Consider the following 12,737-nt stretch of genomic DNA (forward strand, 5'->3'; position numbering starts at 1 on the left):
TGGCCTTAAAAAAGCTGAAGCCAATATTTACTTCTATAACATGCTTTTTAAAACTTCTTAGGAATTTAACTGCCACATCACATTAATTGTAACCTCGAAATATTTTCACAAGGGAAAATGTGAGAAGTTGGAAAATGAGAGCACAGTATCCTCTCTCTGTTTCTCGTATGGTTAAGAATTCTTACTAACCAAATGGTGCTGTGTTCTCTTCACTAAGAGTGATTGTAGCAGGACCTTTCCCCTGTCACTTAGAAAGGACTGTGCCTCTGTCACATGATATCCTTTCCCATGGCTTGTAACCAAGGATCTTTAGGAGACTGGAACTAAGCTTTAAAAATGAGCTGTTTTGCATGGAAGGTCACACACTGGAAGGAGGCTTTTGTGTTGGAGAAAAAGGGGAAAGTGCTGTTTCAGACTTCCAATTGTGCGCCTTCTATGCTGAACATGGAATCTTACCAAAGAATATCAATCTTTCAGTTATAAAGACAGAAGCCATAATACCTTGTATTGATAGAGTGCCCGTCTCTCAGGAGACCCGGACATTTCTACAGATATTATGTAGTGAGTGCCCTAACATCCCTTTCAAAGATGATGTTTTGTATCTTTCCTGGGCAACTCTCATGTGACCCTCTTTTTTGTTTTTATATTCTGTGGCTCTCTTGATTGCTTTTTTTGCTGTTAAAGTCTTCTCTGGCTTTCCTCAAACCTTACCTCTCTATTTCTTCTATGTTTGATACTGTGTGTGTGAAAAAGTATGTGTATATGTTTTACCCCATGCATACAGAAAGGAGTTCAGCTTTCAGTCTTTCAGCTGGTCAGCCTATTGCCTAAAAGGTCTTGCCTAAATACAGGGAAAACTACCTCCTTCTAGATTTGAAAGAATTTTATTCACAATTCTTCTAGTAAAAATATAATTGATAAACTATAATTTAATTATATATTTTAATTAAAATATAGTTAATAAAATATAATTAATAAAACATAAGTTAATTTGTAATAAATATTAATGAAACACTGACTTCCACTGACTTAAAAAAAGAAATTATCTAACTTAATTCTTTTTGTAACTAATCAAGGGAATCATTAAAATTAATGAACTTTTAAGCCCTGTCTTTGGGCAAGTCCTGGCAGAGACTCCAGTAATTGATATGTGTTAAAACAAAGTGTTACAATAAGGTTCATGAAAAAAATGGAAGTTCTGATTGACTTCTAGTATGACTATGATAGAGACATAGAGGCATAATATCATTTCAACTTAGCTACTATTTATAGAGCACCTACTAGAGACCACATATGTTACACATATTCTCATCATTATAGACCTTAATATGTGCTATCACCATCAACATACACTACCAGGGTTAATTACTTCTATTTTATACATGAGAGAAACTGAAGCTTCAGAGGGTAAATCACCTTTCTTGCTTTAGGTCACATAGCCATGTATTCGTAGAACAAAGATTTGAACTGAAGTCTGGGTGGTTCCTAGACTGGTGCCATTTCTGGAATGCCATGATGCTTCAGTGTACACAAACGGCAATGTTTACCCTTCCAGTTCCTGTAGATGCCCCATATTCCAGGGCAGCAATCCCTTCGTGTGCATCAATTGCATACCTTAATTAAAATGTGAAAGAAGTTAGGGGAAAAAGTGTGTGTGTGTGTGTGTGTGTGGTCATGAAGGCCAACTTTTATCCTTCGTTTATCCTTTTTCATTTATATCAATACCTATATTTATATGTTGTGTATACACACACGGTAAATAACTCAGAAATGAGTTTTAAACAAATATGATTTATTACCATCAATCATAATGATCAATTATTGAGGTACCTACTAGGTGCCAGACTCTTCACAGTAATTGTCTATAATTCTCACAATCACTTTGTGAGTTATTAGATGTTACCTCTATTTTATAGATGAAACAGAGACTTAGAAAAGTTAACTGACCTTCCAAAGACCATATTACAAGTATATGGTAAAATGAGGATTTGAACTCAGGGTTTTCTGGCTCTAGAATCTGCCTTGTTTCTATTCTTTCAGGGAGCAGCATAGTGTTTCATGTAGAGGAACTTATAGATAGTGAGTTCTTGTGTCAGACCGCTTGGTTTCAGGTACTGGGCTCCACGACTTAACAGGCTGTGGAACCGTCTCAGTTGCCCATTTGCAACATTGGGATGCTAATAGTACTTATCTCAAAGGTACTGTAAGTGTCAACTTCATAGATAGGCAGAACTTAGCATAGTGGATGGCATGTAGTCATCTCTCAGTCAGTGTTAGGTATTGTTACTGTTCTTTCTAGGTATTATCATTTGATTAGGTCCTGCCGGCTCCATAACTCAGAAGTCTAATGGAGAGAGAAAATTGGGAGTGCCATCTTCTGAGAGGCTACTGCGTCCTCTGTCTGCTTGGTCATGCTAGCTGGCTCTCTTATCCTGAACCTTTCCTAGGACACACAATCATCAGGACTTAATTTTCCTTTTTTCATTTCAGCCATAATTAGATTGTGAGAGAAGGTACAGGAAAAGTGACATGCATCCCCTGGAGCCAGCAAGGCTTGCTCTCACAGGCCCTCAGTACATCTGTCAGAGGAAGGAAGGTCTTCTCCCTTCAGCTTCACTAGCATGAAGACAAGCTTTCTTTTTCATGGTAGTAGAGATGTGTTTCAGGGGAAAGAGCAGGAGAGAGGGGTATTAGAGTGTTTAGGATTAGAACTCTAGGATAACTATGTCTCAAGATAAAAAGGCAGGTTTTAAAATTTCCGTTTATTGTTGGAATGGTGTCTTTATTTCTTCTTGCTTTCTCCAGTTTTTCTATCGATTTCTTACTGGGTATATCCCTTCAACTTGCAAACCAGATTCCTTAAAAGATTCCTGTAAACCTTTAAAACTAGCCACAGCTTGTTCACACTGTATCTAGATAATGAGCATTAATACCTGTTGGCTTACAGTTTCCAGCTCTCTGAGTGAGACACCAGATTTCAAAATCGAATGTCAGTTTCTTCTGAGGAGGTGATTGAAAGGATCAGTTAGTATTTTGTTTTTCACATCAGATTCCTTGTTTGTTTGTTTTTTTAATTGAGGCATACTTTAAAATACACAGTTATAACCACCATCCATACAAGATACAGAACATTTCCATCATACCAGAAGGTCCCATGGACTGCTGTATTTTTTTTGATACCCCAGTTTTCTTTTTGGGGGATCTTTCTTTGCCCAAATACTCTGCCCCTCACCTTCAGAAGGCAAGATACCTGAGCCCTTTCCAAAGTGGTTGAATGCCTCAGAGAGGTTTCTCTCAGCTCTGCTTCTCTGTCTCCCATCTTAAGAAAGTGGCTTCCTTAAGCTTAAGAGAGGCTCCATGTATCTAAGGCAGAACTTTTAGCTTTCCTGTGCAACCTCCAGTCTTAAACGTGTATTACCCGTGCACTTGGCAAAGACCATGAGAAAGTCTGGTGAGTGGGTGCAGACTTGATCTATGCCTAGGACTCCTGAATTCTGCTCTGTCACCCAAGTCTACATGTAGCCATTAAAAATTCATTAATAGAAAAATTAGTTGGGCATGATGGCCCACACCTGTAGGGTTATAGTGAGCTATATCATGCCACTGCACACCAGACTGAGCAACAGTGAGACTATGTATTAATATCTTAAAAATAAATAAATAATAAAACAAAAAATACTTTTTTAAAAACAATTAAATGTTTGACTTCTTTCCGCATCTTAATGGTGAGTTTTTTAAAACTGTGATTTTTATAGGGTATCTTGCTTCCTTGGTTGTTAGGATGGGAGTGATGGCCTCTTATAATTTTCTATAATCCTAATCACAAGCAAAACAACTAATTCATCTTGATATCTTATAATGGTACAGACAACTGTAACTCAAATGCATGCTGTAGATGATAAGGTAAGACTTCAGATTACTGCAAATCTGGCTCACCACTTTGGGGGAAAAAGTCTAAATAAGTACATCAACAAGTTAACCTCGAGGCTTTTATTAGTGGTATCACTGTCATTTATATTTTTAAAAGCACATATTTTATCAGTTGGTACTCAAAAGGGGAACAGCAGGTCCTCAGATAACACCGTTTCATTATAACGTTGATGAAAAAAGAGAAATCGATTCTCATGCTACTGCCTGTGTGGAGTTTGCATGTTCTCCTCATGTCTGCATGGGTTTCCACTAGGCACTCTGGTTTCCTTCCACATCCCAAACACATGCATATTAGGTTCACTGGCATGTCTTAATTTCCCGGTCAGACTGAGTGTGGGTGTGTGTGTGTGAGGGCACCCTGTGATGGGATAGTGTCCTGTCTAGGGATAGTTCCTGCTTTGCACCCTGAGCTGCCGGGATAGGCTCTGGCCACTCACAACCCTGACCTCGAATGATAATAATTACCTTAGTTATTTTTATTAATCTTTCTTAAATGTATGTATAGCTCACATTTATTTTAACATTTAATATTAGAAACGTTTTGATCCTTATTTTGAAGTTTGGTGATGTTTTTGTGACCAGGAATATGCCATAGGGACTTAACTCTTGTTTATAGTGATTAGCCTATGGTAAAATTGGTGCGGTTAAACATCATTTTGCTTCAAGTTGCAGTTTCCATGAACCTATTGATGACTTTGAGGATCTACTGTAATACAGAACCTTTAATTATTATTTTTATTATTATTACTTATTATACTACCCAGAGATACTGTTAATCATGGGACTAAGAACCTTCATGATGATTCTAGGAATTAACATTCATTTAATGGGAAATGAAATGTCATATTAATCTTCCTGTGCAAAGCATCCTTGTGATTTTCTCCCACCGAGAAAGTCAAGTGTAAAAACCATTCTGTCCTTAAATCTCCTTGAAGATTACACGTTCCTACTTTTAAAAGTATTATGGAAAATTTTAAATATGCACTAAAATAGAATAATGCAGTAAAGCCTCATATACACATCACCTAGTCTCGATGGCTTTGAACGTTTTGTTCATCCTGTCTCATATATCCCCCACTTTTTCCTTTAGGGAGGATGCTGTGGTCTTTTAAATTTTAAAATAAATCCTTTAGTATGCATTCTTTAAGAATTGTGAGCAGATCCACTCAGTATAACAGGGTAATTCACTTGAAAAAGATATTTCAAAAAATAGATTGAAATCCCTTTTCATGAGATTTACTGCAGTTAAGATCCTCAGCAACTTGATCTCATTTTCTTTAAACCTTTTCCCCCAGTACCCATTTACCTAAACAATCTGCTTAACGCATCTGGTCTATTCACTGTTAGATCCTCCACAAAGGTGAGCATTCAGTAAGTCTTTAAAGCGGAATGAAGCATTATATGTCCCCATATCAGCATCTTTGCTTATGATGTCTCTCTCTCTCTAATACTTTACCTCTTTTTTTGCTGCCAATGCAGAAAGAAATACACATCTAAAGTTTGTCACTTTTATTCCCTTTTGTTACAGTTTCGCTGTCCTTCTACTGTTACTCCTGCTGCCTTTTGAATATGAGAGTTCTGCAAAAACCCTTTTAGGGCTTAGTTTAAGTTTTGTTTTTTTTTTTCTGTACTCAAGATGATTATTCCCTCTTCTGATCATCTGATCTTCATACCGCTCATTTAGATACTTTCCTTTACTGGCTTATATTATTAGTTAATATTTAAGTTAAATGCTTTATTTCTCTAGGGAAAGTTTTAAAAGTTGTTGTTTTATTTCTCTTTATCGCACCAGTAAAGGTTACATTAGTTCTTTCATGCACTTAGGTCCCAGTGCATTTTCTGTTTTCTTGTGGCCACATTTTTCTATTTTCTAGATGTGACTGTTACTCAAAATATTCTATATCTCATTGAAATAGTGTTGCCATATTTAGCAAACAAAAATAAAGCGTGCCCAGTTACAGATGAATTTTAAATAAATATTGAATAATTTTTAGTATAAATATGTCCTAAATGTTACATATGAAGCACTTATACTGAAAATACTATTTGTTGTTTACCTGAAATTCAAATGTAACTGGGCATCCTACATTTTACCCAGCAACTCTGGACTGGAAGTTTATTTTAATTTAATTTTGTCCTCCAGATAAAAAGAGTAGATAAATTGGTAGATATCTTCCTTGAACATGTCATATATTCCAGATGTGATGAGAGATTTCATTTGTTCAATCAACAGTGATTTCTTCGGTACCTAATGTATACCAAATGGAATTCTGCTAGTGTCTTGCTCTGCTCTTTTCTTTTTTTTTTTTTCTTCTTATTGATGCACAGTCCCTTTGGTCCTCAGGCACTATACCTTTATGATTTTTAGCTTTTATCCATCCTCAGTCCAAACAGTTACTAAGTCCTGGTTCATTTCTCTCTCTCTCTCTCTGCTTTCTCCACTCTTGCATTTCCCATCAATCTCTTTTCCTTTTCATCCCCATAACCAGATTATTTCTCATCCACTACAAACACCTCAAAAGTTTTTGCCAACCCCAAAGAACTTGTCTTAACCTTGCGATTTGCATATTCTAACCTATTCTTTTGTTACTGTATAATTCTTGAAAAAATAGTCTGTAATTGCTGTTGCAATTTTTTCACTCCCACACATTTCTCAGCTTATTGTACTTCTTTTACCCATCACTCTGATGACTTTTTCATAGTGTTTTGTGGTATCTTCACTTCCATTGTGGATACCCTAGATGTTTGACTCTCTTTTTTTCCTGCACATTTTTCCCTTGTAGTTTTATTGTCTTACTACTACAATGATCAGCTCTTTCCTGATGACTCCTAAGTAGATGTCTCTAAACTTGACATCTCTCCTAGATTCAGGTCTCAGACCCATTAGATATTTCTCTGAATATGTTCAAACTTACAACAGTGATTATTGAGGAAACTACAATGTAATTGTAACAAAACATTACAAGCATCATAAGCAAAACAGATAATGTGCTAAAAGAATCCTAACAGCCAGAAAGGACTTCTGAGATTATGTTCCCATTTGTCTTGTTCTTTGTTTTCTTCAGAGACAGGATCTTGCTCTGCTGCTCAGGCTGGCATATAGCAGCACAATCATAGCTCACTGTAACATCAAACTCCTGGGCTCAAGTGATCCTCCTGCTTCAGTCTCCAGAGTAGCTAGGACCACAGGCACGCACCACTGAGCCTGGCTAATTAAAAAAAAAAAAAATTAATGGAGATGAGGTCTTGCTATGTTGCCCAGGCTAGTCTCAAATTCCTGGTTTCAAGTGATCCTCCTGCCTTGAGCCCCCTAAATGCTGGGATTACAGATGTGAGCCACCATGCCAGGACTGTCTTGTTCTTAAAGTTCTGATTTAACCATTTAAACAGTATGTATAGATTTTTGCATAGGAAATAAAGATCAAAACCATAGAGATGTGAGAATCACTTGTAAGGGCTAGAAGGCAGTAGCAGTGAGATGAGTTAAGGATCTCCTGCATTAAGACCAGAGGAGACAATAGTGGCTTGAACATCGGGGGTAGCAGTGGACATAGGTAAGTTTGTTTGTGAAATGAACTCTGCCTGAAGTTTTATGGAATTAGCCTTCACTGACATCGGTTTGTATGGAATAATAACATTGAAATAATACAGATAATATAGATGTATTTTCAGTGATATCTAAATAGAATTGTTTATTAGCTAGAGTTTAAGTTTTATGGGAGTAGAAAACTTTGTATTCTGAAATGCCAGATATGCTGAGATATATGCATGCCACCTACAGTTTTTATACTGAAGTCCTTAATGAAAGGTGGTATTTGGAGACTCAGGTTTCTGGGTAATGATACAAAGAATCATTTGAGGCTTACAAAATACTGATCATTTGGCATTTTAAGTTGATGTAAGCAAGAAAATATGTCTGTCATTTCATGTACATCTGTGTAGTCTTCACCTCAACCTGAATCTCTGTAAGAAAATCAATAGAACTTCCTGTCAGGATTGCTTTAATGCAACTTATCTGTGGGCAACTCTAGTTATAGAGAAGAATTCTGCTGGTATTAAAGTGCTGAAGTAAAATTATGTTAAATTTTTGCTGACTTTAAAACAAAGAAACCTGTTACCTATTATGACTTCTAAACTTTAAATATATGGTGCTATAAACACCCATATGCAGAAATCTCGAAAGCAAAATAAGATATGATTAATCACCTTTCAGAAGCAAAGTTTGATAAAAGCAAGAATGCAGTTCAGCTGTTTACAAGTTGAAGCTTCTATAGGAAAAATATTTCAGGGAAAGATATATATTTTGTTTTTTATTGACTTATGTAAGCACTTTACCTTTTGAGCTCTATAAAAAATTTAACTCTTTCTGGCCAGAGATTCTTCCTTTATGACTATATTACCCATATCATGAGAATTCATTGAACAGTAAAAGACACTGATGATGTGTTTGGTGTGAGGTAGAACTCTTGTCTGCAAAGGACAGGAGAAATTTATCTTTACGCATTTATTTGCAAGGTGTTTTCAAATAACTCTTCTGATAGCATATGATATATCCATTAGCCCTGGACCTAAGAGGAATAAGTTACGGGTATTTAGAATGTTTCTAAGCTGAGACACCCAGTCCCTTCCACTCAACCACATTGACATACATTTAGATAGGTATGATTTTGAAAATCTCTCCTCAGGAAAGAGCCAGATTGTCACAGTATGCAAGAAAGTGTTTTGTATAGCAAAAGAAACTTAGTTAAAGGGTATTTAAGGAGATTCAAATATCAGTATAAGGGAGATCTGTGCAGAAATTTTATTAAGCAAGGGGATGAGCAACCAGGAGACTGCTCATCACATAAAATGTTCAGGCAGAGAATGAATGGTCATCTTTCAGGACTATTGAATACTAAGGATGAGAAATCTGATGAAATCATTCAAGTTTCCTCCAAACCCTGATATTTTAGAGAAAGTTTCTTAGGCTTAGAGGCCATTAACTTTTGGTTGACTAATAATTCAAGTAAGTCGGCTGTTATAGAAGCAGATTCAGATATAGGGATTTTGGGTGCATGTGACTTTGTTGAGACAGTGGTCTCAATAAAAACAGATTGAGAGGAACAGTATAAGACAGGGAAGGAGTTAAACAAGGATGTGGTTTCAGCTGAGTTTCACTTCAGCCTGATCTCATGGGAGCTCTGGAGCATAAATTGTGCATAGGGTTGCTCTCACCTGGAGACAAAGAGCGTCTAGTTTTAAACCCTGGTTAGCATTGGTCAGTAATCGGCTATGAGAAGGCACTACACTGCAGGTGAGGTGGCTCTGAAATGGCTAATGGCAGTTCTCTAGAGAAGAAGACAGCTATGAATTAAGAGCAGCTAGTATTGAGAGCAGCTGGGGGATGGGTGTGCTGGCCCTATCTACTATGCTAGCAAAAGGATTCTCCTATGTATTAGAAACAAAAATAGAAACAGAAGTGAGTTGCTAGAGGGAAGCACAGCACTGACTCTGCAACAGCCATTCATGAAAACTGACCATATGTTTGAGGCCATGTAACACGGAGATGAATATTCCATACACAACTACATAGCCTTAAAGGCATCACAGCACATACCAAGAACAGGTGCTCATAATGCTGACCTAGAGTCAAGAAGAAAAAAATCTATACTTTATTAGAATATGCAATTGAAAAAGCAGGGACCATCCACATTTTTGCAGTTTAATTGCTTAAATCACCAGTCCCTAGTTATTTAGAAAAGAAACAGAATACTTGTGAAAGAGCTCGGTGAGTAGTTAACCTATTACAACTTTTAGAGCGTTAACCATAGGGCCATCAGGTAGACACATAAGAAGCTGTGCCTTACAAAGGTAAGTACTTTTTGAAAAAGAAAAGTGTTTTAGAGAGTCTTACATTTTGAGACTTAGAATATTAATGTGTCTCAGTTACTCTCAGGAAAGCATGCAGGAAAGAAGTACTTTGTGGTTTCTGTTGAACAAGTGGGCGATTTTAAGGCTGTTGCCCAAACTAGGTAACAAATTGCATCATTCTCATTGTATTTTCAATAATTGCCACCCTCTTGGCCCATCTTATCTGTTAGTCCATCAGCAACTCATCAAGTTTCACCCTCCAGTGCTCATTTTCAGACTGTTTTCTAGAAACTTTTAGTATAATTCCTATATAGCTCATCAAGTATCAAAGGCTGCTTTTTATATGTCATTGTTCTCTAGAAAAATTTTAATGTTTTTCTTCTTCAGTACCATAATACTACCTTTGACTGGGCATTTTTGTCGAAGAAGGAGTGTTTGAAACATGGAGGAAACCTCGTGGGGAACAACTGTAATTTTGTTCCTGATATTACACTCATGTCTTTTATCCTCTTCTTGGGAACCTACACCTCTTCCATGGCTCTGAAAAAATTCAAAACTAGTCCTTATTTTCCAACCACAGTAAGTACCTGAGCTTTAAATCATTTTCATTGGATTTACACTGTATCAACAATAATACAACTTTGCAAGGTTAAAAAGGCACCTATAATTCAACGTGTTCGATATAATTTTGTGCATTTTAAAAATTACACTTCAATCTTTGTTCATGTGCATACTTATTAACATAAGTCTAGTCAAGCTTTGGAAAACCTTCCAAGGACTTGCTCACATAATTCTGTCATATATCTCTCATAATTCTGAATGTGATGAAAGGAAAAAAAATGAGACGAATTATATCTAAAAATGCATGAGTGAAGAAAATACCTTTTACATTCATAGTGTTTAAGTACATAATCAAAAACTCTTCATGTTTATCAGGAATTTCCATGTTGTAGAATTTCTTCAGCAGCTGTACGTTTGAGTATTTTAGTACTTGAATTATGGGTTGTGAGAGTAAACTTAAATTGTGTTGTTACACAAGTATTGGTATAAGATATGACTGTCATATGAGCCAAACTTTCCTTTCTGTAATGATGAATGCCATAGTACAGAGAAACAGATAATTAAACTGGGTTGTGCAAACATCCTGTCTCCCATTAAAATGCCTGAGTGAGCTTAGTCAAAACTGTGGGTTCATGGAAATACTACAAGAAAAGACTAACATTTAGTTAATGGCATTTTGGTTTTTTGCTTGCAGAATCAAACTAAGATAATCCTTTGCTTTACAGTTCAGTTCTTAGTGTTTAGGACGTCAGTGTTTCTTAGGCAATCTTGATTACACCTGATTTATATCAGTGACCTGCTCTATACAGCTGACATCTCATGAAATAGCTCTTCCTGCATTATGTGTAAAAGGAATAGAAGCATTTTAAAATATGAGATGCACTTGATGAAATTCTTTTTTCCAGTTCCTAGGAAATGAAAATATATTTACTTTCACCTAGAAAATTTTTGACTCTCTGATTCTTCTTACAAAATTGAAAGTAAATGGAAGGGTTGATAATGAAATGTCTAAAGTAGATAGCCCAAGGAATGAAAAATTTCCACAAAGTGAAATGTAGGAAGAAGCATTCAACATAGTCTGCTTAACATGGGCATTACAAGCTGGTGATCCACAGGCAGAAAGAATTCAACGCACAGCCATTCTTTGTTTAGCCCACAGTGTGTGTACATACCTGCGCTCGCTCTCTCTCTGTCGCTCTCTCTTACTTAAGGCTTTTGGTAATAGCCTAACTATTAACTAACTATTGCTTTGCAAATAGTTACTATTTTCCCAACTCTTTATTGTTTAAGAATTGGCTATTTCACACATTCAGATTAACTGCCTGTTCTTAAAGACACTGGGAAATGTGCTTTCTTGATACACCTTTTCAATTGTATGAGTTTTGTGTAGAACAGATTCCTGGGTAAAAGTCTTTGAGAATAATTTTTTTTTTTCTCTTGAGGTTTTTCCTTCTTAATTACTAATTTATTGGGCATCTTGGGTTTTGTTTGTTTATATTTTTGGCTTATACTTTGTAAATCATCACCACCTGCCAAAGTCTGATATAATTTAAGTATAGTGAGTGGAAAAGTGAAAAATTTGTGAAGCACTTATAAGTCATAATTGGCAAAATAAACTGGTTTCCACCTTGAGATGAATGGAGATCCTTTTCCTAAGTTTTAAAATCTTAATTGATCAACAATAATGTAAACTATATATTTCTGGAGTACAATGTGACATATGTATATGTTGTGGAATGATTAAAGCAAGCTAATTAACATATCCGTAACCTCACATACTTATCACTTTTGTGATGAGAACATTTTAAACCTACTCTTTTAGCAAGTTTAAAATATACAACACATTATTATTAGCTATAGTCATTATGCTGTGCAGTGGGTCTCAAAGACTTATTCCTCTTGTCTGATACTTTGTACCCTTTGACCAATATCCTCCCATTCCCTGCCTCCAGTAGGCACCATTCTACTATCTACTTATATGAGTTTGATATTTTAGGTTTCACATGTAAGTGAGATCACATTTGTTTGTCATTCTGTTCTTGGCTAATTTCCCTTCACATAAAGTCCTCCAGGTTTATCCAAATTATTGCTAATGACAGAATTTCCTTTGTTTTAAGGCTGGATAGTATTCCATTGTTTATGTGTGCCACATTTTCTTTATTCATCTGTTGATGAACACTTAGGTTGATTCCATATCTTGGCTATTGTGAATAATGCTACAAAGAACATGAGAGTATTTATATCTCTTTGAGATCATAATTTCATTTCTTTTGGATATATACGCAGAAGTAGGGTTGCTGGATCCTATAGTAGTTCTGGTTTTTATTTTTGGGGGAAACTTCCATAATGTTTTCTGCAATGACTGTTCTAATTTTCATTCCCACCAACAGTGTACA

General features: G+C 36.1%; 1 protein-coding gene across 6 annotated transcripts in view; it reads left to right on the forward strand.

Moving 5' to 3' along the window:
• Window positions 1-12,737, forward strand: part of SLC4A4 (solute carrier family 4 member 4) — a 494,300-nt gene that overhangs the window by 403,129 nt on the left and 78,434 nt on the right. For all 6 annotated transcript variants that reach the window (XM_031664484.1, XM_031664486.1, XM_031664485.1 and 3 more), the window contains one exon: window positions 10,168-10,359. In XM_031664484.1, the coding sequence (XP_031520344.1) occupies window positions 10,168-10,359 (192 nt within the window). The remainder of the gene's footprint in view (window positions 1-10,167; window positions 10,360-12,737) is intronic.

This window comes from Papio anubis, chromosome 3 (genome assembly GCF_008728515.1).
Source record: "Papio anubis isolate 15944 chromosome 3, Panubis1.0, whole genome shotgun sequence".
NCBI classification, from domain to species: Eukaryota; Metazoa; Chordata; class Mammalia; order Primates; family Cercopithecidae; genus Papio; species Papio anubis.